At 41.3% G+C, this 26,665-nt stretch overlaps 1 protein-coding gene across 9 annotated transcripts in view; it reads left to right on the top strand.

The window, feature by feature from the left end:
* The first annotated feature begins 4,135 nt into the window (after positions 1–4,135).
* The window catches only part of FAM184A (family with sequence similarity 184 member A), a 172,029-nt gene continuing 149,499 nt past the window's right edge, over positions 4,136–26,665 (top strand). For 3 of the 9 annotated variants that reach the window (XM_067546662.1, XM_067546661.1, XM_067546660.1), the window contains exon 1: positions 4,142–4,729. In XM_067546662.1, the coding sequence (XP_067402763.1) occupies positions 4,559–4,729 (171 nt within the window). In that variant the 5' untranslated portion in view covers positions 4,142–4,558. Of the gene's footprint in view, positions 4,730–26,665 lie in introns of all 9 variants that reach the window. The other 6 variants (XR_010919438.1, XR_010919437.1, XR_010919436.1 and 3 more) reach the window with 6 other exon arrangements.

Raw genomic sequence — 26,665 nt, 5'->3', positions numbered from 1 at the left:
GAGGTAACTGGGCTAAATTGAGCTTATCAATATTTGCAACAAAAGGTTAAAGTTTAGGTGACACTAAGTGCATATAGACATTTGTCTTAATCTTTTTCTCTGTTTCCTCTGTATTTCTGGGTGAATAACCAATATGCTTGTTTTGATTAAAAACTGCTTTGAGTTATTTTAATCAGCTCCTAGACACATACTCCTGAAAAGTTTTCTTGCAGGTGCCAAATACAATTGGGCCTGTTATGTTTCACATGGTTGGGAAACAGGGTAACCCATTCATCAAGTGCCAGAGTGGTTAAACCATGGGTTTCCACCTTTGAGAGAGGTGAAGGAAGCCAGATCTGTCAGCTGAAGGATTGCACGTTAGAGGGACTGCAGCGGGGTCTAAAATGCAGCTTGTCCTGTAACCATGACATTGTTGGTAAAGAGATTAAATTGCAATGGCCTAAAAAAAGATCCTTCTGGAACCAACTCCCTGAGATGCTGATGATTCTCCACTTATTACTTTTAAAGATTTATTATTTAGCATGTTTTACATCCATTTAACAGGTGCTGCATTGATTTTGTTCAGTGCTAATATTTTAATCAGAATGTCATGCAGTACTTAGGCAAATGCTGTAGATGATCTAGGTATGATGGCAATACCATTAATTTTTATGAACTACTCCATTAACATTATCAAATAATAAAACATTCTCTCCCCTAGCAACCAGTCTGCCACGGTAACTGTTGCAAGGTTCTTCACAATGAAAAGGGCTCAAAAGTTACTATTTCTATCTGAAGGTTGAGTTGGTGGGGCCCTGTTCCTGCCTGTGGGTGCTGCTACCCTCTAGACAGAGGTGCCATTTAGGAGGGCTGGGAGGCTCCTGCCCCTCTCCCCCATTTTGTACAGGAGGTGTGATTGCAGCGCACGTCCTAGCGCCCGGAGGAGCTCTTCGCTGTAGTGCAATCTGAGTGTGGAATATGAGTGCTGCAGAGAAGGACTGCTTGTGTCCCTGGGGCAAGGAGTCAGTATTTTGTTCACAAATAGAGGTAGGGTGATTAAGATAAGAAAGGGCTGGTGATTAGATTAAGGATCTGGAAGTCATTAGATGAGCCTGTAAAACAGGAATCCCTGGTGGGGGGGGGGAGTGGAGAGGTACTGAAGAGAGAACCCAGAAGACTCAGAAGAAATACAGCCAAGATTTTCAAAAGGTATTTAGGCACCTAGCAGAATTTTCAAAAGTGCTTAGAAGGTTAGGTGCTTTGTAAACCCCACTGGATGCCTAGCTGCATTTTTGGGTGCCTAAAATCCTTTGAAACTCTGTCCCTAAGGCAGTGGCTTGACATCATACAAGAAGTCAATGGGGGATGTAGAACCTAGGTCTCTCAGGGCCTAGCTCCTTATCCACTGGACCAGCTGATCTCTCTGCTGCATGGTGCAAAGAAAGAAGACTCTGATAGATGGAAGCAAAACCAAGAAGGCCAATTCTCTGAGACTCCAGCAAATGGTCCCAGGTGATTGGGAAGGATGTCATGGTTGACAACATGAAAAGCAGCACAGAGGTCAGGAAGGAAGAAAGAAAGAAAGCGAATGAGAGTCAGATGAGAAGAGATCACTTAACCCTAGAGGTGACAGATTCTACCCCATGCTGAGCTGAAAAGTTGAGCTGTGAAGTTTTATGGTTTAATTGAAAATCATTTTGTTTTGTCATTTTTTGTTCTGAGTTTGAGAAAAGGAAGGAATGAAAAAGTGTCATATGAGTATCAGATGTGTTTATGCCTCAAATACTTAGGGTTTCAGCTGTATTTGGGCCAATTCCAGAACAAAGAACAGAGATTGCATCTACAGAGTCCTTAAAGTCAATGATTATTGTCATGATTTGTATTATTCATGAGGCACCCTCGGTGTGCTAAGCATTGTTCAGAATGTCAGAAAATGTAGTCCCTGAGCCAATGCATATAAAATGTATAGCCCTGGATAAGATGGCTCAGATATTTAAGTATGAAGTGCATAGTTATTGAGCACATGTTAATATCTCTGAGTGGAAAGTTCTGGAGGGGTAGCCGTGTTAGTCTGTATACAGCAAAAATGAGAGTCCTGTAGCACTTTAAAGACTAACAAATTTAATTTCTGAAGGCATATGAGTGGAGGCGCTGATGGCAATAGAAGTTTTACCTGATTAAGTACTCAAACTTTTTTCAAGAGGAGGAGCTGCCCAGAGCTCCTGTGCCTGTTTATTTTCCTTTCCTGCCTGCAGTGGCCCTGATATACCTCAGAAGACTCAATTTTTTTCTCAGCTTTAAAATGTGGAATTTTCTTGATGTTTGGTTTTAAATATTCTCCTGTGAGAACTGCAACTCAGTCACTGTAGTGTTGTGTTTGTAGTCTATTATTTGTAGAAGGATAACACCCTTAGAGCCCCAGGCAGGTGCAGTATAAACTTACAGGGCTTTGCCCTAGTAGTATATTTCTAAAAGTTAAATGATTTATTTCAAGCTTGGCGAACTGCAAAAAGTAAGTAGCCTCAATGATAGAAAGTAATCTAGATTTTTCTACAATTGTTTCAATTGTTGTAATCAAGAATTTATAACAAAATAAGAATATGCATTAAAATTTTAAACCTAACCAGTGTCCCTTACATGACTTGACACAAGATGTCAGAACATGTCAGTAATAAATGGAAGTGGGTCTAATATTTATTTAATTTTCTTTCTTTATATAGTAATTAGAGACAGTGCTCCTATTAGCTAATTTCTAAATTATCATCTGCAAAAAAAAAAAACAAAAAACAAAAAACAAAACAAAAAAAACAAAACACATGAGTTTTCAGGATGCTTAAGTAGCCCTTGGAGTCACAATTACAATTGCCCGCTCCCATCTGAAATGGTGCCCCTGCCTAGAGAGGCTCAGATGAGCAGCCACCAAAAAGAAGAAGAGATTCTGTGCCCAGCAATGGCTGCAACTGGCTAGGGCACTTGCAGAACCTTTCACAGAATCATAGATTAGGGTTGGAAGGGACCTCAGGAGGTCTAGTCCAACCTCCTGATCAATGCAGGACCAATCCCAACTAAATCATCCCAGCCAGGTCTTTGTCAAGCTGCACCTTAAAAATCTCTAAGGATGGAGATTCCACTACCTACCTAGCATTCCAGTGCTTCACCATCCTCCTAGTGAAAGGGTTTTTCCTAATATCCAACCTAGGCCTTCTCCACTACAACGTGAGACCATTGTTCCTTGTTCCGCCATCTACTACCATTGAGAACAGCCTAGCTCCATCCTTCCTGGAACCACCTTTCAGATAGTTAAAGGCTGCTATCAGCAAGGCTAGCACCGTCAGCCGCTCCTCATAAGTCATGTGCTCCAGCCCCCTAATCATTTTCATTGCCTTCTATTGGACTCTTTCCAATTTGTCCACATCCTTCCTATAGTAGGGGGAGGGGAAGAATGGGACACAATACTCGACATGAGGCCTCACCATGCTGAATAGAGAGGAATAATCACTTCCCTCGAGCTGCTGGCAAAGCTTCTAGTCATGCAGCCCACTATGCCCTTAGCCTTCATGGCAACAAGGGCACACTGTTGACTTGTATCCAGCTTCTTGTCCACTGTAACCCTCAAGTCCTTTTCTGCCACGCTGCTGACTAGCCTGTTGGTCCCCAGTCTGTAGCAGTGCTCTGTCCGTGTCCTTGCTGAACCACATCAGATTTCTTTTGGCCCAATTCTCTAATTTGTCTAGGTCACTCTGTATCCAATCACCGCCCTCCATTGTATCTACCACTCCCCCTAGCTTAGTGTCATCTGCAAACTTGCTGAGGGCGCAATCCACCCCCTCCTCCAGCTCATTAATGATTTTGATTGTGCAGTGCCCAAATAGGGGCCGCACCATGTAACCCCACCTGCAGGTGGGGGAGGAGAAAGCCAACCTGGGAAGAGCTTCACCTGCTGCTGGAGGGGAGCAAGTGCTGCTCGGGAACAGAGCAGCGGGCGCGCACCAACAGCTCCGAAGACAGGACACGAGCACCTGCTGCTCGGAGGGAAGAGTCCTCCACTTGATGCGCATGCGCACGGGCCCAGCGGCTCCGAACCTGTGGCGGCTCAGGTTGACAGCGCCGAGAGAGCAGCCGGAAGTGACGTCTTCGCTCAGCGTAAACAGTTGAGCCGGAGCCTGGTAACCAAGCGGCGGCTGCAGCAACAGTCACCGGCTCCTCCGCGCGGGCTGGGGTGGGGGGAGGGGTCGCGGCTCCCCGCTCCCGAGGCGGGCCCTGCTGCCGCCGCCGCCCGGCACCGGGCGAGGGAAGCGGCTGCGTGTCCAGTTTGCTGCCCCGCTCGCTGGTGCGCAGCTTCTCCCCCCGCCCGAGGGGCGCGTCCCCGCCTCCACCCGCCGCTGGCGGAGGGGGCTGCGCCGGCCGCTCAGCGGGGGGCGGATGGTGCGAGGGCGGCCGGCGGCCGGGTCACCGCGGCGGGGGCTGAGGACGCTCCGCCCGTGAGCGGCGCAGGGACGCGCCCGCGGCCAGCGCGCCCTCGGCTGGCTTTCCTGGAAAGCGGAGCGGGCAGCGGCGGCGGCGGGGTCTCGCCGTGAAGATGGCGACCCCCGGGACGAGCTGGCAGCAGCATTACTACGGCGGCGGGGGCGGCTCGTCCTCAGCCGGCGCTGGGAAATTCGCCGCCGCCGGTGCCCAGCCGGGGCCGAGCGTGGAATACAGCCCGGACCTGCACCTCAAAATGAGCAAGAAAATAGCCCAGCTTACCAAGGTAAGTGACCCCCCACCCCGCGCCCCGTCTCCAGCCCGCTCGCGGCTCCTGCTGCGGGCTGCAGCAGCAGCGCTCTGTCCGTCCGTCCGTCTATCTGCCTGCACGCAAGTGAAAGGAGGGAAACCGCTCAGCGCTCTCCCACCCGCCGCACTCTTCCTCCTGGGAGCGAGGGGCAAAGCCCCTGGCTCAAACCCCCCCGTTGAGCTGGAGATTTGCCAGTGATTTAAAAAAAACCTGGCGGATGTGTCCCTTGTCAAGAGCTGCGTGTGGGTTGGCGGCGCTGGCCCCTGTTGCCGTGACACCTCGGTTCCCGCGGGCGAGGCGCCGCCGAAGAGATGATGGAATTCAAGCCGCGCTTGACGGCTGTGGCAGGTGAAATCCTAGAGCAAAGGGTGGCAGCCATCGAGACAGATAGTTTCGGGTTAAAGCCAGGCCATTTAAAAAAAATGCTTGGGAAAACTCTTTATTATAAAGTGAAGTCCTTTAACTGTGCTTGTGTAGGTAGTTTTGGCTGTATAACTGTCTGGGTTCAGGGAAACCGACACTGATTGAGATTTTGTAGTTATATGGTAACATTTATAGTTTGAGGGTTTTTTTTTTTAAATAAACTTTACGTTTGCATAAGAGGTGAATAGGCTAGTTTAGTTGATTTTGAAAAAACAAACAAACAAACCAGGTAAACTTGGCATTTCCTTTGCTCTTTATTAAGAACCTATTTTTAATAGCTATTATTTTGAGTGTTTCTTGACAGTAGATTAACTGTTTTATGTAATTATTTTTGGGGGAGGGTGGGAAAATACCAGTTTTGTCTCACTGATTTAACAGCCTTCATGACAGATTCCTAAGCACTGTAAGATAATACTGTACAAACATGTTGTTAAAAGCTGACTTTTTTAAAGGAACATTGTTCAGGGTAGTAGTAGACTAAAGGGTGGCAGACTCTACTGTAGCTATGATTTGCATATTCAAAATAACTTTTTACAAAAGCATGATTCACATCTGTAATTTTCCTTGGTTTGAAAAAGAATCACAATGCATAAAATACACATGAACATGGAGGGTGGGGGGAGATACAGAATGTGTGTTTGGAGGGGAAGTAATTGGTAATGAGGTTTTGTTTCAAGCTTCATATAGCTTAAATTTAAACAAGAAGTTAAAAAAACCCATAAGGGCTTGTGTACACTTACCTATGAGATTCGGCAGCAGTCAACCAGAGTTATGCAAACTACGCAAAAAAAAAACTTGCGTAACTCCCGTCCACTTCTCTGCTTCTGTTCTGCGTGCCATCTTCACTGCACTGCGTCGATGGGAACGCAGCACTAAACCACTTGAGAAGGTGATCTTAATACCTCGATTTCTGAATCGACTGAGCTTGTCTTCACTGACCGCTCAGTCGATCCAGAGAAATCGATCTGATGGCAGCAAATTTGCCACCTTACCCTAAGTAATAAACATGTTAGTTTTCTTCAAACATCTGCTAAACTGGAGGAGAGAGGAAGAAGACATTTCATCTCAATTAAGCTTGTTTGCTGAACAGAAATAGAGAGTTTTGGCAGTTGGTGGTCATGCAGGCCATACCAAATAGTCTGTGTATCTAGTTTTTTACTGAAATAAAGGTGAATACTTACCAGTCTGTTAATGTAGATAGCATAGTATGCTACCTCTGGTGGAAAACCAATGACTTTGACAAAGTTAGATGTTTTTCTTTTCTAGTTATTGACCAGATTCTTGCTCACATTGACTTAAGTTAGAGAAGGATCAGAGCCTGCCTAAGGAAGTTATTTTCACTCTGGTTGGAATACAGTTAAACTATAGTAGTTATGTGAGTAATTTTATCTTATATTCTACATATATTATTTACTTTGAATTGTGATTTAAAATTAAGATAATATAATTGGTAGTTTTTAATCTTTGGTCACCATGTATGAAGAGTGCTCAGGTGACACTTAAGTTGGTTTAAAACACTTTTAGGAATTTAAGTTGTGGTATATATGTGAGAGGATATTTGTACAAACTAATTCTCATTTGTGTGCAATTTTAGATTTATTTCCTTTTCTTATTCCAGAAGTTTGCATAGTGTTTAATTGTTGTCCTTGGAAGCATATTCCATTTCTGTATTAAAATAGATGCATGATGTTCGTGAGTTTCCTGTCATTGGACATATGCTATATATTTTGAGGTAACTGAAAGCATTGAAGTAGCTCTGCATGAAAGGATTTTATGCATGTAAATGTTCAGAAATGTGATATATTGTAGTCTTACCCCTAATGTCTTTCAATACAATAGTTTATTTTAAGGATCCTGTTGCTATAAGATGAACCCAGTAATGCGTTTTTATATATATGCGTTAATTCCTAGGATCCCAGAACATTTTACAAAGCTAAGTTTGTGGGTTACCCTTCAGCATGTGTATTTGAAATATAGTGGATTTAAATACAGGCTAATGTCTTGTCTATATAGAGCATTTGTGCATGGCAAGTTAGGGTTCAAATCTACAATGTAGTGGCTTGCCATGTGGACCGTGCTATTGTACACTAAAATTTCAGAGTGCAGAATTTTTATTGCATGGTAGCAAGGTCCACACAGCTAGGGTCCACACAGCTAGTGTGTGCCATAGGTTTACAACCCAGCTTGCCATATGCTCTCTGTATAGCCCCGGTCCTGCAAAGATTTAAGTGTGTGAGCCTTCACAGAGTCAGTGTTCGTATTTGTTTGCTGGCAATACTGCAGGTTCTACTGGCTTTGTTTTTTGTTATGGAAAGACTCTTGTTCCAGACACTAATAGTGCATGTTTTGCAAGGGAATGAGTTCTAGAGTAGAGGAACTCACAGAAAATGCCTTGTCACTAGTCCCTTGTCACTGAAGTAAACCAGGAGGGCTCCAGGCTTGAGTACCTCTGTCTCACTGCTGGTGTGATAATGTAACAGGTGCAATCAGTTTCCTAGGTAGCTAGGTCCTGTACCATTTAGGGCTATAGGTCAAAAACACCTTAAACTCTATCCAGAAGCTAAACTCTATCCACAGCTACAACCAACGCAAACTATGGAACACTGATGTTATACATCCTTCACAAAACCCTGTTAAGCAAGCATTAGCATTTTTCACCAACTTTGAAAATTGAAGGCTCTCAATATGTGTAGCCCTGCAACAGAGCACACTATATTAGTAGTAGTAGTAGTATTTCAGCACGTAGGAGCCACAGTTATTATGCTAGGTGCTGTAGAAACACAGAATAGATGGTCCCTGCCCCCAAAAGTTTACAATCTAAGTAGTTTTTCCTTAAGGTGAAAAGACATTGAACTGGTGTAAGGCTTGCATCTGAGAACATGCAAACGTGTTTGTATGTGATTGAAGAATTTAAAGAAAGGTCCCAGTGATATTAAAATTATAGCTTCAGGACAGAGCCAGAAAATCATCTTAAATTGTGCTCCAGGTGTTCTGGCAATTTTTAGGGTTAGGACTGCCATGCACACATCAGTAGAGGACAACAATAATTGGTGTTTTTTATTCAGCCGTGTCCCAAGCAAACTAACTTTTTTTCCCTCCACAGCAAGTAGTGATTTAATACTGCTTTGATATTCAGGCATGCAGTTGGTCAAATGTTCATATGCAATCACATATAATCACAGATTATTTCTTGATGGCATGCTTTAATTTTGTTGTCAGATACTATTTTATCTTCTAAATTGGTACACAGATCTTTTGAAGTGCCTAGAAATAAGGAGCTTAAGCCAAATAGGAAGGACTAAAATTGCTTCAGGCATGATTTACCACAAATCTTCCACATGATGTGGGGTATGTATTTTTTTTTTTTTTAAGAGTTGCATTTATTACTACTGCCTGACCTATATTTCCCCAATTAAGCATACTAAAGCTACTGATTATGTACTGTCGATATTAAGCATTTTAGAACTTTCAAGATATTGGTACACTAATTTAGAGAAAGCTAACATCTTCAAAAGTATCTAAGTGTAAAGTTTTGCAGGGACAGGACTAGAATCTGAGTCTGTGGGACTCCATACGGCTACTGTACAGCCATGGTAGGGCCGCATGCATTACCATAGACGCTGTGGAGATAAGCACCACAGGAAATATCACCTCAGAAGGTTGGACTGACAATTTCCGTCATGGCCCTGTTTGGTCCATATGCCCCACTTAAGTTCAGGAGGAATTCCTGGTTTTGTCCGTGCAATGAGGTGGACCTCTCCCCCTGCCAACTGTACTGTCATACACCTGCATCTTGGCTCACTGTTGGATTTATGACCCCAGCTCAGACACTTGGAGTCTGACTCCAGCTTTGCCCCATCACTTTGGCACTGGGATTCTGACTACAGATCCTGACTTTGCCCCTTGGATCCTGGCTCCTTTCCTGCCCCCTAGCATCAGTACTAGGCCTGACCCCAAGTCCTAAACTTAGGCTACTGGTTTTGATCTCCTGTCCCCTGACTTGGCAACAGCCCTGATCACTAGACTTGACCTCCGCCCTAGACTTGGTCTTGACATTAAGCTGCTTCAGGTTCTAAATCACTTAGGCACTTTTGAAGATGTTATTCTTTATTCAGTGTATTAGTATCTTACTCTTATGTGGGTTTTTTTGCCTCAATCAGGATCAGGGCTCTGTTGTGGTAGGCCCTCCATAGAGATATAGAAAAGGAATGGTTCCTCCATTGAGGAGCTTGCAATCTAAGAACTGAGTAGTTCTGAATTGAATACAGATTTCTGTTATTGGATTACTGTTTCAGTTGCTTCTTCTCTTTATCAGGATTTTTATCTTACTGCATCATGAGAGTCCTTCCCTAAAATGCTTTGAATACATGAAGCAGAGCTCAAAGATCTGGATTTTATATTTACCTTATGAATTACTTGCATCCCTGTGGAGAAAATACTTTCATCCTCCACTATTCATGGTTGGAGCTACAAATTGCATTGGGACAAAAAAAATAAATTAAAATAATTAGCATTAGCTGAGTCACAGGTAGTTTAGTTGGCTGAAACAAGTGGACTAGGTAATTGGAAGATAACTATCTGCTTGTACTTCCTTGGGGAGACTTTAACATTGCAGATTTCTTTAAGTGGGAAGTTCAGACAGCTGTCTGAATACAGATTAATTCATACCGACCCTGAGATCTATATTATGTAAACAGAAGCAATTAGCATTGCTTCAGAGAAGCTTGTTCTTGAAAAAAATAAATAAAGCATCTGAAGGCCAATTAGCAGTTAAAATAGCATGAAAGTTGGTCCGCTCTCTCTAAAATTCAAATTTAAATTTTCCTATTTTAGGTTTCTGTGTGCTTGGCCCAGTGGCTGATGTCCAATTAAAATATTCAGCTGGCAACAAGATGTTTTCATGGAAGAATAGTAACTCTCTTTTCTATGTGCTTGTCATGAAGACACTTTACTGTTGGTGGAAAAAGGGTTAGGGTTCAAGAGCCCAACATTTGATAGTGGCATTAAAATAGGCTCATGGATCCTCTTTAATGTAGGAAGCTTTCCTTAGGCGGCATGTTTTGGGGTTTTTTGATGGAGGGGAGTGGAGAGAATTTAGATATTGGTATTCTGATCATTCTGTCCTCAGACCAGTATTTGAATTGTTTAGGTTTCTTTGACCTAGTAAACTAATAACCAATAACTTTAGCACTAAAGTTATTTTTAAGATGTGTTGATATTTAAGGGTGTCTGGGAGAAAGCTGGAGAAGAAATAGCAAAGAAAACCTTGGGATTAATAAGGAGGTGGTGGCCTTAAGATTTGTCACAAATTAGTACGTTCTTGTAAAGGAACATACGGATAGAGATTTCTATCAGTCACTTTTTTATTGTCGAATTTCCATTTAAGTTAATGACCCTGGCCGCAGCTGCCCACCTCCTGCCCCTCCTGGTGCGTAGCTGGGAGGTCAGCTGGGGGGGAGGGGATTTGCCCCGGGCCCTGCACGTCCGTAGGGATGGTCCTGCTGGTAGTTGTAAATTAAATTGTATGCTATCTATATAAACAGTGAGAGAACAGGACTTTGTTAAAAGTGAGGTTAGTCTCTGCAGTGGCCTTTATGAAACACACATTTCATATACTAAGATTGAAGTTAGAAACTCAAGACTCTACCTAGAAGCAATCTCTAGTTGCCATGACCTTTCCTTTTGTACCTGTCTTTCTGAAAGGTCAAAAGACTGAATGAAATAATAAATTCTGAGTTGTCTGTGATTCCAAGTGTGTCAAATGCTTCTTCCCTACCCCCTCAAGTTAATGCATTAAGAATTAAATATTTAATCTTTGAGAAAGCTTTTCTCTTAGCTGTACAACAGCCATAATTGTGAAAAGCTGCTTTCTTATTACATACCCTTTGTTAATTCTGAAAATTCTGTTCTGTGACAACTCTAGATTTTTTTTTTTTTTTAACAAAGGTACTACTGTACGTCTGCATAGCATAACGCTAATCTATAAACATACCTGGAACTACTGTACACACTTGCTGTGCTGTAAGGAAGACTATAAATGCCACAAAGTAATAGTCAGTGGGATGTACCCAGTTGCTGTAATATAGAGAACGTGTGCGCACACACAAATGGCAGCAAATCTGAGCCCTGGTCAACTGACACCTATTTCCCTTCAGGGTTAAGAGAGCATTGTAGATGTTGGGGCTTGGGCTGGAGTCTGGGCTGTGAAAACTAGCAAGAGGAGAGGGTCTTAGGGCACAGTTTGCAGCGTAAGCCCAAATGTCTTCACTGCTTTTTTTAGCCCCTCAGCGTGAGCCCAAGTCAGTTCACTCAAGGTCTGAAACTTGCTGTCGTGGGTCCTTTTTTTTTTTTTTTTTTTTACTGTGTAGATGTACCCAAAGCCTCTCTATTCGGCTCCAGTGAGACTCCAGGTGGGTTACTGTGCCCAGGGCAAGATGTTTCTATCCTGGGTTTTGGTAAACTAGAGGGAACTCAAAGATACAGAAAAATGCTGAGGCACAGGAGTTGAGTGGGCAGCATTGTCCATCAGATAGGTCTTCTGAGTCCCAGAATCCAGTGTTCTGAGTTCTGTTCTCGCTTCTGCCACTGACCTTCTGGACATAGAGCAAATCACTTCACTTTTCTTTTTTTGTTTCTCTTCCTGCTCTTTTTCTGTCTTGTTTATTTAGATGGCAAATTTTGGAGGTTGGGACTCACTCACCACCTATCTATCTGTACAGTTCCTAGCATAGCTCTCTTAGGGCTATAGGCATTAACAGTATTTATATTTATCTATAATCCATGTCTTATCCTTCCTAATGAAACAGACAGTCCCCACAGAAGGCTTAAACTGGGAAAGAGAATAGCTTCTCATTTATTACTACAGAATGCTCTCTTGTGAGAGTAGATGCCTTATGGTCAAAGTTACCATCCTCCATCTTGCCATATCACTCTTGAGACATGCAAAGTAGCTTAATTGTCTGTCAAACTATTGTATATTACCGGTAGCAGTTCTATCCTACTTTGACTCTTTTTGCAGCAGTAGCAAATATTGTTGTCCCATTCCCTTCCTTCAGTCAAGGAACCTATTAAAAGTCTGCTCAGATAGGACTAACAGAGAAATCTCCAATCCTTGAAATGGGGGAGGAATGGGAAACTGCCAGACTGGTGTAGTCTTACTTCGCAGAATTCTAAAATTGCTATATTGCTCAAATTCCTATTTTATGTTAACTACCATCCCACTGTAGTTTGGCTTTTGTTAACAGAGTTAACATTTTAATAAGAATATATTTTAATCATTTTGAACTATTTAAATATATATCTACAGCTGAGTCTGCATTAAAAATAGTAGTAGTTCAGCATTCCAATATACTACTACAATTTCAAGTGAGGGACAAAAATATGGAAAATAAGAATTTGTAAGAGAACAGTTTTGAACATCAATGCCACATGGACAAGTCTTGAATAATAAAATGGGAGACTTTAATTGATTTGATATTATCTCAAGAAGGACAATGTTAGTGTCTTCCTGTTCTTGAACAGAAAATATTGAACCTCTTAAAGATTTCCCTGCAGTGTGTGGTGCATTATGTTTCTTTGTCAGTGTTTCCCAAAGTATGGGGTATGCCCTTGTGAAGGGTATGAAGGACTCAAGAGGTGAGTCCAGTCCTGCCTGCCCACTCTCTCAAATGTTCTCCAGAGTCTCAGCTTTCCTTTTTTTCAAGTTGATATGTAGCTATTACGGTTGTGAAGAAAACATTTAAAATTTGACCCGATAACCATTTCACTAATGTTTACCTGAGTTTGCAGAAATCCTGAAATAATAGCTGAGATGTGAACTACCCCATTTGTTTCAATGCCAATAATACTTTAAATGTCAGCTTCAACTGTTTCATTCATCAAAGAACATCCGAAAGATCTTATGAAGATCTATACAATCTGCACTGAGTGGTTACTCATTTTGGTTCTACACCTGACATCTACAAAGAGGAGGTGGCCACAGATCCGGTCACCATTTTCTCAACACATGCAGTATCCCAACCCAAAACTTCATAGCTGGTCCACTTAGCATATTTACTTCTTATTACTTGCATGCCAATATTTACTATGATGATTTTTTTAAAAATAATCTTGAAAAGTAATGTTATGTTTCACTTTTGGATAATGAAATAACTTGTTAAAACACTTATGATACCCAATATTGAATGCCATTTTTCTAAAATAAAAATGAGTTTAAAATACAGCTACATTTCACTTCATTGAATTTTAATATACGATGTTGAAAAGGTGCATGATTGGTTTAATTTCTGGGGGCTCAACTTTCAAAAGTTTGGGCTATTCTGCTCTATAATGTATATGTATGTGTATATATATATATATATATGTAATGACTATTTTGCTGCAGTATACTGAATAAATCATTCTATATTTTACTTTCAAAATAGAACTATTTTCTTTCTATTGTGTTTAAAGCAGTTTAAAAAAAAAAAAGAGATCTTGTGTTAAGAGATGTATAGATATAGCACTTTCTGTTTTAGTATCTTATCTTCTTGAGGGGGAGAGATGGGTGTGGGGAGATGAGTGGGTGGATGGATGTGACCAATGAAGACAATATATCTTACCTTGAACTTTTTAGAGTAAGGCATGTAATGTAATGGGCTGCTTGGTTGCAGCCTTAATTACAGATCATTAGAACCTCGATCAGCAATTCTGTAATTAAGTCCATGGTATTGCTTCTGTTCTGCTTGAAACAAGTCCAATAAAGGAGCATCAAAAAACCTATTGGATAAAAAAAATTAGCAACTTGGTAGCTAAAACATGATGTATTTAATGAAAGTCAATAACTTTTCTGTTAGTGACTGATGATTCACTTTGGAGAGAGACCAAACAGGAGTTTGTTTTTTAAATGCCTTGCAAAATAAAATACTGTCAGTCCTGCAGTCAAATTGGGCATGAAACCTGAGTTACCTTCGCACTTCTCCATGCTCACTGAAAGGATAGAGTGGAGAAACATGCTTTGTTGCTGTTCATGATGTACTGTATCTGTGGGTAGAGAGAACTTCAGCCGTTGGAGCTTTCATAAGATGTGTAATCAGAAGAATGGTAAATGAAGAAATTAATTATTGAAAAATAACTGTTTCTGAATTATAGCCAATCCTCTTATTGCACTGCTGTCTCGATCTAACACTAACTGATGTGGATTTGCCTCTTTTAATTAACTAGTATTCAGAGAGGGAACCCATGTTTTAATATGAACCTTTAGAGGAATCTGTCAGTGTGTATTTACTGTGCCTTTTTGAACTGTAGCTAGTGTCTTTTATTTAGTTCATGTGGGAGAACATACAAAGCAGAGGTGATGCATATTGCAAGGTGTTCAGTTTTGTCCATCAAACTAGCTTCTTAGTTTGGCAACTTTAAAATCCCTAGAGCCTCATCAAACAAAAAAGGGATCTGTTATGACAGCTAGATGTAATAGCCAGAAGGTGGTCATAAGTCTTAAACATCATGTTGTGGGCATAATTTCACAGTGCCGATTTATAGAACAGCTTTATTTTGCTCTGGCTGCAGAAGTGGTGGTTCTGTTAGTCAGTTACACAAAGTATAGCATGATGCCACAGTCCTCAGCAGCAGGGATTGAACCAGGACCTTGAGATCTATAAGTAGGCCCTACCAAATTCACGGGTGTGAAAAATACATCACTGACCGTGGAATCTAATCTCTTCCCTGAAACTGGTCTTTCCTATGAAATCTGGCTATTGTATGGGAGGGGCAGGGCTGGGAGCGCCCTGGCGGGTAGCTCCTACATGTGCCAGGCTCCAGCTGCTCGTCCCAGTAGGGCTGGGGAAGGATGGTGCAGGACTTCCTCTTCCCCTGCAGGGGCCACCTTTGGGGCTGGGTCAGACCCACTTCTGGGAATCTCCCCCGGCTGCAGGAAGCATCACACACTTTGCCCCTGCTCACTTCCTGCCTCATCGCTTCCTATCTGTGGGGGGAGGAGTCACTGTATAGGGAGCATCTGCGGAGCTTCTTGCAGTTGGAGGAGGGTGAAGCTGGATCTGATCTGGCACTGAGAGTGGCCCCTGCAGGAGAAAAGGAAGTCCCATCCCTCCCCAGCCCAGCCAGGACTAGCAGCTGAAGCCTGCACACGGAATGACCCCCGGCTGGGGTGTCCCCAGCCTACCCCTCCCCAGCTCTGGGTCTAGTGCATGGTGGTTAAAAGGACTTTGGCCTGGCTGTGGGCGGGAGCATCATAGTGTTTCCCTGACCACAGGGTCTTGGACAGTTGCCTACCCATAAGGCTGGCTCTGCTGCCCCCAAAAGTGATGATTTCACCCCCCACCCATACTCAGTGCCATGCAACCTTTAAGTCTGTAGTGTTGCCTTAGAGTTGGGAGCCCAGCCAGCAGCCGTTGCTATCCAGGAGCCCAGCTCTGAAGGCAGTGTCTCTGGCAGCAGCAGCACGGAAGTAAGGGTGGAAAAAACGAGACCCCTATCACAATAGCCTTGCAAACACCCCCCCAACCCCCACCCCCACCATCTCCCTCATTTGGTTTGGGACCCCCACAGTTATAACAGTGAAATTTCAGATGTAAATATCTGAAACTCTGAAATTGACCATTTAAAAAAATCCAGTGACCATGAAATCAGCCAAAATGCATTGTGAATTTGTAGGGCCCTATCTATAAGCATTAGCTTCTTCTGCCTGAGCTAAAGAATCCATGTTCTGTAACTCAGAGGCTACAGGAGATTAATAAATATCAATGCATGGACTGCCCACTAGAGAGGGACGAGGTGTCTGTATCATTGTGTGTTACATGATGCAGATGAGAGTCTTGTTTCCCAAGCTTGATTCAATCTAGTTTATTCCCTTTCCATGACCTCTGAAAAGCATGTTCCTGTAGTCTCTGCTGCTGCTTTTAATACAGATAGATTATTCTTGATGAAATCTCCACTTTTATGGTCTCAGTGCTATAATAATCAACTGTTCTCAAAGTAAATCCAAGAAGCAGTGAGACTCTTGTCTTGCTTGCCAAATTTACGTCTCCACCCTGAAACCCTGTTCTCCTTTACACAGTGTAACCATCTTCAGCCTGGTCTACCCTACAAAGTTAGGGCGACCTAAGTCCATTTGTTTTGACATAGTTTTGCATGTGTTTATAGCTAAACTTGTTTCCTAGCAATGTAAGCATCCCATTTCATCGGTGCAGTAACACCAACTGTCTGGATGAGACAGAGCTATTTATCTACTTTCTTTGACATAGTGGAAACATAGACATGCATTACTTGTGTTGACCCTAACTGTCCTCCAGCAGCCTCTGTCCCCTTCTACAATATTTCCTCAAGTCACAGTTTTGAATTTCACGGCGCCAGGGATAAGACACTGGAAGCCTGCCCCCTCTAAAACCTGCAGCATGTTTTTTAAATACTTTTTTCTGATTGCCCACCTTTGCAAGCATCTGACCACACTGGCTCCTTGCACAGAGAGCTAGTACTGTAAATGTGTTCCTGTTTGCAGGATGAAGGAAGTCATCATCGATCTCTGCTGGCTGTGGGGAGAAGACACTGTGCAAACTCAAATAAGGAGCAGCTGATGTAAGAGAGACATCTGTGTAGAGTGCACAAGGGGTGCTTAAACTGGGGCACAGCAGGGATGAGCAGCAATGGCATGAGAAAGTGAAGGAACTGTGGCAGGCATATCAGAAGGTGAGGGAGGGCAACAACAAATCTGCCACCACCCCCACAGCCCTGCTGCTTCTATAACAAACTGTATGCCATCGTTGGTGGGACAGAGTGTGCGTGTGCGTGGAGGGCAGAGAGTGGGGGTTACATCAAAATACTTACAATGCCCAACAATGTCAAAGCCTCCCTACTATGGTGGACACAGCCCACCAACATGAGAGCCAGTATCCCGTTCTCGCAGGATCGGCCTTCACTTATGATCACTACAGACGCATTCCTAATATGACAGGGAGCACATCTAATGGACCACACTGTACAAGGCAGATGGTTACCAACCAAAACGTCTACATATAAGCTTCCTGGAATTCCGTGCAGTATGCAATGCATGCTCACGCTTCCTCCTTCTCATAAAGAACAAAATGATAAAGATCATGACTGACAATATTACATGCATATTCTATACAAACCAACAAGCAGGAGTTCAATCTGAAGCTCTGTGCAAAGAAGCAACGAGATTTTGGAAATGGTGTATTCATCACCGCGTATTTCAGCCGCGTACTTACCGAGCTGCCAGAACATAACTGCAGATGCTCTCAGCAGACACTTCAGACAAAAAGACGTGGGAATTGAATGATACGGTGCTGCAAGACATTTTCTGATGATGGGGTCATCTGACCATTGAACTCTTTGCAACACCACAAAACTGGAAGTGTCCCCCATTCTGCTCCAGAGCAGGTCTGGGGACTCAATTGAGAGAGGAGGCATTCCTCCTCAACGGAAACGGAGATTTCCTCTGTATTTTCCCCATACCGATGATACTCAGTCATCCACAAAATACGTACAGATAGTGCAAGAGTAATAATGATAGCACCCACATGGCTGAGACAAATTTGGTATTCTTATCTGCTCAAGATGTCTATGTGTGCACCGATAACTTCCACTACGCAAGATCTCCTGTACCAGGTGTGACGTTGGCATCCAGGGGAGCCCTGCTGAGATTGCTTGCCCCATTCTTTGCAGTTTGCCCTATTCAAGCTAAGCCCTAAATACTGGTGGTTTTTCTTTTATGAGATATACCAAGCCAGCAACAAACAGGTTCTGATGACCTCACTGGTCATTCAGTAGACAAAATACAGTTCCCTTAAAACTATCCAGCCCTTTGGCTAGCACCCAGACAGCCAAGTCAAATATGATGTGGATTACTGAAAATCTTTATCCATCATATGTAAAAAAGTTCTACTAATCCCAAAGAATCAGACACCTTACCAAATACTGTATGAATAGTTCAGATCTTACCCAAATGCATGCTTAAAGCCAGTGCTTATTAATTAAACTAACATTTATTTTTTAAAAAAGGAAAGCGAATAATGGTTAAAAGGTCAGTATACATACATATAGGCACAGATGAAAATAAAGCTCTTAGGTCAGTTTCAAAGTAAAGATGATAATTGAATTGCAAAGTTCTTAAATTACAAAGTCTCTGAAATTAACCAAACAGCTTGAGGGGTCATCAGTCCTTGTTTAGAGCTTCTTTGTTAGAAATCCAGTCCAGAGAAGTGAAGACTAAACAGTCCATATACGGAGTTTGTTCAAATTCTCCCATGAGAATTAGCAGGGTCATTCCAGGCTGGTGCTGGGATCTCAATCTTGCGATCAAAACTTTCCCTGACAAGCTTGGACAGATTTTAGGTAAAAGATCAGTCCACTAGAGTCTTTTATAGACCCATGCAGGCTGACTGATATTTTCTTGATAGCAGGTGCCTCCTTGAACTATTAATAGATGATTACTTGGGACTCTGAAGTATAATCTCCTATGTTCTGTGCACACTGGTAACTAGTTACATTAGCACAAGATAATTGGCCATTTACAACCATTTACAGGTATTTATTACTTAAATATCAAAGAGAAATACAAACAATAGTATTATTACAGTCAACGTTCCATCTAAATGTTCACATGTTCCTTTTGAACTGTTAATCAATAGAACAGTGATAGACAGGAAAGCACCTGAAATTCTTACCAAAAATTAATTTGTCATTCCATATTAATCAACCAATCTACTTACCTACTTTTTACCCGAAGCTGCTCAGTAACGCACAAAATACATTACTGTACACATTAGACGTTAGACGTGCAATAGCATTTTACCTGGACAGGACAAAACCCTTCAGAAAGACTATGAAACTCTTCGTGTCCATAGCAGAACGATCCAAAGGAGCAGCCATATCTACCAAGAGGCTTTCTAAATGGATAATGGGTTGCATTCACTCATGCTACAATTTAAAGAAAGTACAGCCTCCTCAAGGAGTCAAAACACATTCCACCAGAGCAATATCCACATCCACAGCTTTCCTTAATGTTCCCATAGCAGACATATGCAGAGCAGCTACCTGGGCCTTGGCACATATCTTCACCAAACACTATGCTATCGACCAGGCTTCTAGATCAGACGCTGCCATAGGTCTGACAGTACCATTATCCATTGATCACAACTCTGATTTCCCCTCCACCCAATGAGGGATACTGTTCCAGAGTCACCTAGAGTGGAGCATCCACAGGGACACCACTCAAAGAAGAAGAGAAGGTTGCTCACTTTGTGCAGTAACTGAGGTTCTTCAAGATGTGCATCCCTTTGGATGCTTCACTACCCCTTTTCCTTCCCTCTACTTTGGAGTCTATCATTATTACTCCATGGTAGAGAGGAACAGAGGGGGTTGGGTCGTGTGCGCGTGGCTTGAGGTGCCAACGTCACTGCAAGACAAGCTGCACATTAGCAACCCAGACAGGCATTGCTGACGGAAATCTCTTATCCAAGAAGTGGGGAGGCAACAGACACCTCGAGTGGAGCACCCACTGGGGGACATATCTTGAAGAACCTCAGTTTCTGCCCAAGGTGAGCAAAAGCATCACCTCAGTTACTGCCCATGGTGAACAACCTTCTCATTTATGTTCTGTGCACAAGAAAGCATGCTAGTTCACAAAAGCATCACCCAACACTACTATGGTTGACAGTTAAAGGTACCCTTAAAATTTCCCTCAGTCATATAGCCCTTTCCATTTCTTTACAATTAATTGAACTTGACAAAATGGTGGCCTCATAGGTGTCACTGGGAATGGTGCATATTCATGTCATGTTTGAAGCTGGGCAAATGCAGCACTTCTTAAAGACATTGCAGAAAAACCCCTTACAGAAGCAAGCATGCAAGTCATGAAAGCACCCCTTTTCCCTCCCTTTATTTTAGCTTCTGCCTTTTATTTCCTATTACTACCGGAACAGGAGTTCCAAGCAAGAGCACTAAAGGAGAAAGTGAGAGCGAAGAGCTTAATCTGAAAGAACTCCATTTTCCTTTCCTAAAAAGTCTGCAGCTTATTAGGATAAGCTCTGGACAAGTACTCTTTAAAAAGTTTGATCATTTACATCAAAGATTTTGTTTAATTTCTTTTGAAGGTATAAGATTAAAACAATAAAATAACATTTATTTTTTATTAAAGAAAATGGACTCAAATGCAACTGGAATTCCTCTTTCCCCTGTAGGTTAATAATTGGGTTCAACAGTAATTGAAGTTCTTCTGATGCTACTGACCAGTGAATGCTTTAAGATTTGTACAGTTAGATGTGCGATCTTGCAGAAGAGCTCTTTTGTTGGCATGAAAAATTGTACAGATCCATTAAACAACTATATTTTAAAATGTTCCTCGTGAGTTTGGGCATTCATCAGCTTCAAGTAAAGCTGTCCCATTTTAAAACGTGCAGGGGGGAATAATGAGAATTAGGTGGCAACAGACAAAAAATAGAAAACAAGAAAGCTTGAAATGTGGAAATAGTTTAATTTGGTTAACTATATGTTCATTCATTTATTTGACATTTCTAATGTCAAACATTGATATATAATGGAATTACAAAGTGTTGAAAAAATAATTTGAGAGTTATTCAACAATAATTCTACCATGGGTGTAAAGTGTATTGGCTCTGAAAAATATAAGTAGCTTAAGCTAAGCTTAAAATAATAAAACTTTTAATAATTTAGAACTAGACTACAAGACAGAATGCCATGTTGATAGAGTAAAAGCTATAAAATCTTGATGGGAAAATTTAGACCAAACTGAAGACAAAAGTCAATATGCTGGCAATAGATGGACCCCATATTTCATAAATTTTATTGATGTTATGATTTCCTTTGTTCTTTATTGAATGTCTGTGAAAATCCAACTGCTGCTGAATATACTGTTTGAATTCCTGTGAAAAGCAATGGGAACATTTCGCAGGAGTTACTCTGATCTCTAAGACTCTCCCGTATTGCATAATGAAAGAAGCTTTCACAGTTTAATATACCGTTAGATAGGGAACAGAATCAACATGAGAGCCTGGTCAGTCAAATTATTTGTGATAGGAAGAATATAGAACTAGCCAAGCCAGTATTTTTTTTAATATTTGGGACCAATTTTGAAAGTGTGCTTGCTAAAATGTACACGTCAGGGCATTCTCTCAAACCAGAGTATATGTGCAAATCCTGATTTGTATATACTTGTACATATATAAATTAGTGTCAGATTTTCAATATGTTGTCGCAAAAGTAGCATTATGTGGTGGTAGGCTGAATGTGTACCTAGAGGAAAGAGCTGAAGATGATTCCAGGGTAATGAGGCTGATTGTTGAGGAGCTTGCCAGTGTGATAGAAAAAAGTGGGTGGGGAGAGGACATGGGAGAAAAAATAAGGAGCTAAAATGTGGCTGTTTTAAATTTGAGCTGATGGCAGCTGCCCATGGGAATATGTGAAAGAGACAGTCAAGTATGCAAGACTAGACAGAGGAAAGAGGACAAGTGTGAAGAGGCTGATTTGTGAGTTATTGGCATGATGTTGATGGTTATATTCATGTGAGCAGAATAGATTAGGACAGGAGGAGAACATCCAGCATGGAAGGATTCCTATAATAAGGAAGAGGAGGAACCATCAAAAGAAACACTATAAGTGTAGTTGGAGAACCAAGAAGATAGAGCTGCCAACACCAGGGAGTAGGCCAAGGTGTGATTACTATCAAAGACCACAGAAAGGGCAAAGGAGAATGAAAATGAAAGAGTTCACAAGAATTAGGCTGTTCTTTTGATATTACAGCTAAGAAGAAATATTTGATTAACACTATTACTTTTTAAAGTCCATCTCATTCATTATAATACTATGTTGTGTGTGAGCATTATGGCTGGATAAGACAATTGTCGCAGAGTCACTTCTGATTCACATACAATTCTAGATAATTCTGACAGCAAGTGACAGAGTGACTGAGTGCTTTCATGTATAGATTATAATGAAGAGTACAGATGCTATTAAATACAGGTTTAGCAAATATTTAATGGGAAAATTTTCAGAAGTGCCTCAGTCCCTTTTTTAACAGTGGCTTTAGGAGCCTTTTGAAAATGGAATTTAGGATTGAAACATACCTTTAACTGTAAGCTAGATTCCCTCTGCACAGGTTTTAAAATGGGATAGCCTTACTTGAAGTTGATGAATGCCCAAACACACAAGGAACATCTTTAAAAATAATTGTTTAAATGGATCTGTTCAATTTTTCATGCCAACAAAAGAGCTCTTCTGCAAGACCATACCTCTAACTTCAAGTTTTATAAAGTATTCATTGGTCAGTGGCATCAGAAGAACTTCTAGCAGATTTGCCAAGTTGTAACAGCCACTTTTAATAGGTTAATGTTTCTGCATAGTCAAACACTTGCTGCAGCTACTGTGTTCACTGTATTGTCATCATTCTTTGTAAGATGGTGTATCATTTGTTTTTTTCATATTCAGTTCATAAAAAAAAAAAAAAAATCTTTAAAAACTAAAGATAGTCCTGCAGAGAGAACTTCAGTTAATGCTACCTAAGGTTGCTCTGTGTTTATATTTAAACACTTCCTTTAGATACTTGGAAAATAAAGGTCAACAACTACACTTTTGTTTCTCTACCTACAGCAATATAAAATATACAAACTCTTATGTCTTACTATAATCCTTCCACAATAACATTTTTCATCCTGAAGCTGAATAAACTGACCATGCAGCCATATCTATTATGCATATAAGAACATAGGGGAAAAATCTTTTTACATCTAAGAAACCCCAAAAGAGAATTTTTTAAAAAAAGACATACTTTTAATATGTGTTCTTCTATGTATGCTGGATGCCGCATGTATGTAACCCATTGTACAGGGAATTCAAGCTTTTTCTGTTTTCAGGTCCTAAATATTCTTAGCTACCCAAACTTGTATAACTTGAGTGTGTTCTTTAGACTATCTACTCCATCTGATTTTTTTCATTGCTTTAGCCTCAATTAAAATAGCATCTTACCTCATTCTTTTTCTTTGCTCTCCCATAAGCTTGAATCAGAGTTTTTTGCTCTTATTTACTATATACAGTAGTCCAGTCATTATACCCCTAACTTTCTCTAAAAATTTCCTGATCATAATAATAATTGCTGAGTCATTACTTAGAAGTTATGACAAATATCTACTAGTTAACGGCATGAAACCAAAAGCAGACATGAATGTCTCCTAGCTAGTGCAAGCTTTGCAGTAGCATAACAAGTTTTATATGTGTCTTCCTAATAACTGATGTCATCACAACATACAAATAACCAAAGATATTACATTAAAAAAACCACTTAGGAAAAATGAAAGCAACCAAAACTAAAAGCTGTTCACCATCGTGGCCTGCTTACCATACATTACACGGTTCCTCTTTGGTCAGTCAACATTTTTTATTTTAAGTGGAAAGGCTAAGAAGGAGAAAATACCTTTTGTTGAGGTTGAGGGTGAAGTAGGTAATATGTGTTGTTGGACCAACTTCTGTTGGTGAAAGACACACCTTTTGAATTACCACAGAGCTTTTCTTTAGGTCTGGGAAAGGTACCCAGAGTGTCACAACTGAAGACAAGATGGAGCAGTCAATTGGTACGCTTGCCAATTTGGTAGTCTTATTTAAAAACAGCCTTTCAAAATAGGGACTTCTAAAAAGTTTATGAAGTCTGGTGTCTTATTTGTACCAGATGCCCTTTTTAGCTAACTTTATTTTGTCTTTCTCTTAAAACATGAATTGTGATACTGGCTGGATTTCTACAGATATTGGAAAGAGCTGAGTTACTACTTTTTACCGTTACATGAAGAGAATAAAATGTCTTAGGAAATCTAATAGAAAAATACCTCATTCCTGCTAGCAAGACCAACTTTTAGAAAGTAATCAGAGGCATGGTGTAGCCTTCATGCAGTAGTAGCCTTTGCTAGAAGTTCTAGCTTTTGGTCATGTGAAAGCAGTATCTGGCTGCCTTCCTAATTGCTGATGTGTTTTTGAGTATCTTTTATTTAAGTGAGCTTCAGTAATCTACTGTGAATCAACTTTAAATCAGAAATTTCAAGGTTGACCTATGAAATGGTGGTGGTTGGCTGTGGACTATTTTTGGAGTGTGGGCTAATGAAAAGGGAAATGATCTTCCTCAAAGATTTAGAGGAGTAGTATATTTTTCTGTTTTGTACACATCATTCTGTTACTTTGTATAATAGTAGATGCTAGATTCTACATTCTAAAATGCCATTAATTTGTATCAGACATTAGCAAGCTTCCAAAGACCTATCAATAGCTAGAAATCCTTTAAATGTATCCTCAAAAACTATTTCTTCCCATGGTCTCTTTAACAATGACCTTTAATACTAACCTATTACAATATAACTACAGTATATTAAAATGAATTCTATTTTAAAAAGGAACAAATTGGGTACATACTTACTGTGCTGCTCAATCCTAAAAGCATGTTTGCATAAACCTCCCACCCTTTTCTTTCTTATGAATTGTCTCTTTATCCACTTCTGCATAATTTTAGAATTGAGAGCAGGAACTATGTAAACTCTGTGTGATGCATGCACTTCTGTGATACTACAAGCTGCTATTAATAGATGGATATTCAGTCAAACTCTAATGTAGATATTCAAAAAAAATTGCATATCACTGTGTAACTTAAAGTATATTTTACTATTTCAGCTGCATGTTCAAGTGCAGAAAAGGAATATCTGAAATAGCAGAAATATCTGACATATAAAAGTAGTTGGTATATGACCTAATGAGTGTTTACTCCTGCATTCTCTGCACCAGCCTGGGAACATCCTATTAGCTACCCACACTCCTAATCTTCTAGCCTTACTTCTGCAATTCTTTTCATACTCTGCTTCATATTTTCTCTTATGCTGCTACCTACGGTTGGATCAGTCTACAACTTCCTGTGTTTTGAGTGTCGGTGTGCATATATATTCTACTCCTGGAGTGCATGTGCCCCCTGTGCTTGAGATCAAAATCTCATGGCCAGAAATATCCATTGGGACCATCTGTGCTCCTTTAAAGTGTCTTCGTGCCCCATATCAAGGGCACGAAAGGTGGGGCAAGCTCAGCTGCCCGTCACTTCCTTGTTACTGCCTGTGGCTATAAGAGGGAACCCCTGCAGTATCTATAGCATGATGCGCTCCTTAAATCTTTCTGTATGTATTGGTATGTGTAGCTAGCATTAGGATTAGTGTTGTTAAAGTTGGAGTAGCTTTTTTCTCCTTGTTGGCATTTCAGAATAGTTGTATAGTGTTTGTTTTTATTTTTTGTGGGGAAGATTTTCTCCAGTACCAGGACTCAGTCATGACAGAATCTAAAACTCCCGCTTTTAAGAACCATGTCTCATGTGAAGTGCCTACGTCACTCAATGATGGACACACAGGATGTCTTTTGTCTCAGAGAAAGGAAGATCACCAATAGATATTCTATCTGCAAGTCCTTTTTAAAAAGGATCCAAATAGCTAGAGAGGTTGGCCTCAAGCTGTTCCTTGAATCAGACTAAGCAACCTACATCAGATCCAGCAAGCAAGACACCTCTAAACCAGTGTCTGAGTCTGGATTAGCGACTAGCTCCTGAGCTGCCTCTTCTAAGGCTGTCCTCACTGCAGATTCTGGTAGGGTAGAGAAACGTTCTTCTAAGTCTGCGGGAAGGGATAGAAAGGAGCATTGCTCCTCTGCTGATCGGTCCAAGAAAAGGCTAACATCATGTAATAAATCTCATTCTAAAGGCACAGCACAGCCGGAATCTGATATTGGTGAAGCAATGAGAGGGAACAGTGCTTACCTCTCAGCATCATCTCAGAAACTGAGAATAATTACTCCCAGTACTGAATCTACAGTACTGACACACTTGGTGCCCCCTACTCTGACACCATGAATCCCTGCCCCATGTTTTTTGGCACCAGCATTCTCAGTTTTGAGATCATGTGACATCAGGAGGCCTGCTTGTTGCAATGAAGCCAGAGTCTCTAATATCATAGAATCATAGAAGATTGGAGTTGGAAGTGACCACAGGGGAACATCTAGTCCATCCCTATGCTCAAAACAGGACCAACCCCAACTAAATCATTCCAGCCAGGGCTTTGTCAAGCCAGGCCTTAAAAAAGGATGGAGATTCCACCACCTCCTTAGGTAACCCATTCCAGTGCTTCACCACCCTCCTAGTGCAAAAGTTTTTCCTAATATCCAACCTAGACCTCCCCCACTGCAACTTGAGACCATTGCTCTTTGTGTCATCTGTCACTACTGAGAATAGCCTAACTCCATCCTCCCTGGAACCCCTCTTCAGGTAGTTGAAGTAGCTATCACTTTTCTCTTCTGCAGACTAAACAAGTCTAGTTCCCTCAGCCTCTCCTCATAAGTCATGTGCTCTAGCCCCCTAATCATTTTCGTTGCCTTCTGCTGGACTCTCTCCAATTTGCCCACAGCCTTCCTGTAGTGGGGGGGCCCAAAACTGGACAAAATCTTCCAAATATG

This window comes from Emydura macquarii, unplaced genomic scaffold, assembly GCF_026122565.2.
Source record: "Emydura macquarii macquarii isolate MOO-44397 ecotype Brisbane River unplaced genomic scaffold, CSIRO-AGI_Emac_v2 contig_1146, whole genome shotgun sequence".
Lineage (NCBI taxonomy): Eukaryota > Metazoa > Chordata > Testudines > Chelidae > Emydura > Emydura macquarii.
Note: the sequence above shows the minus strand (reverse complement) of the source record. Positions and strands in the feature narration are given on the sequence as shown.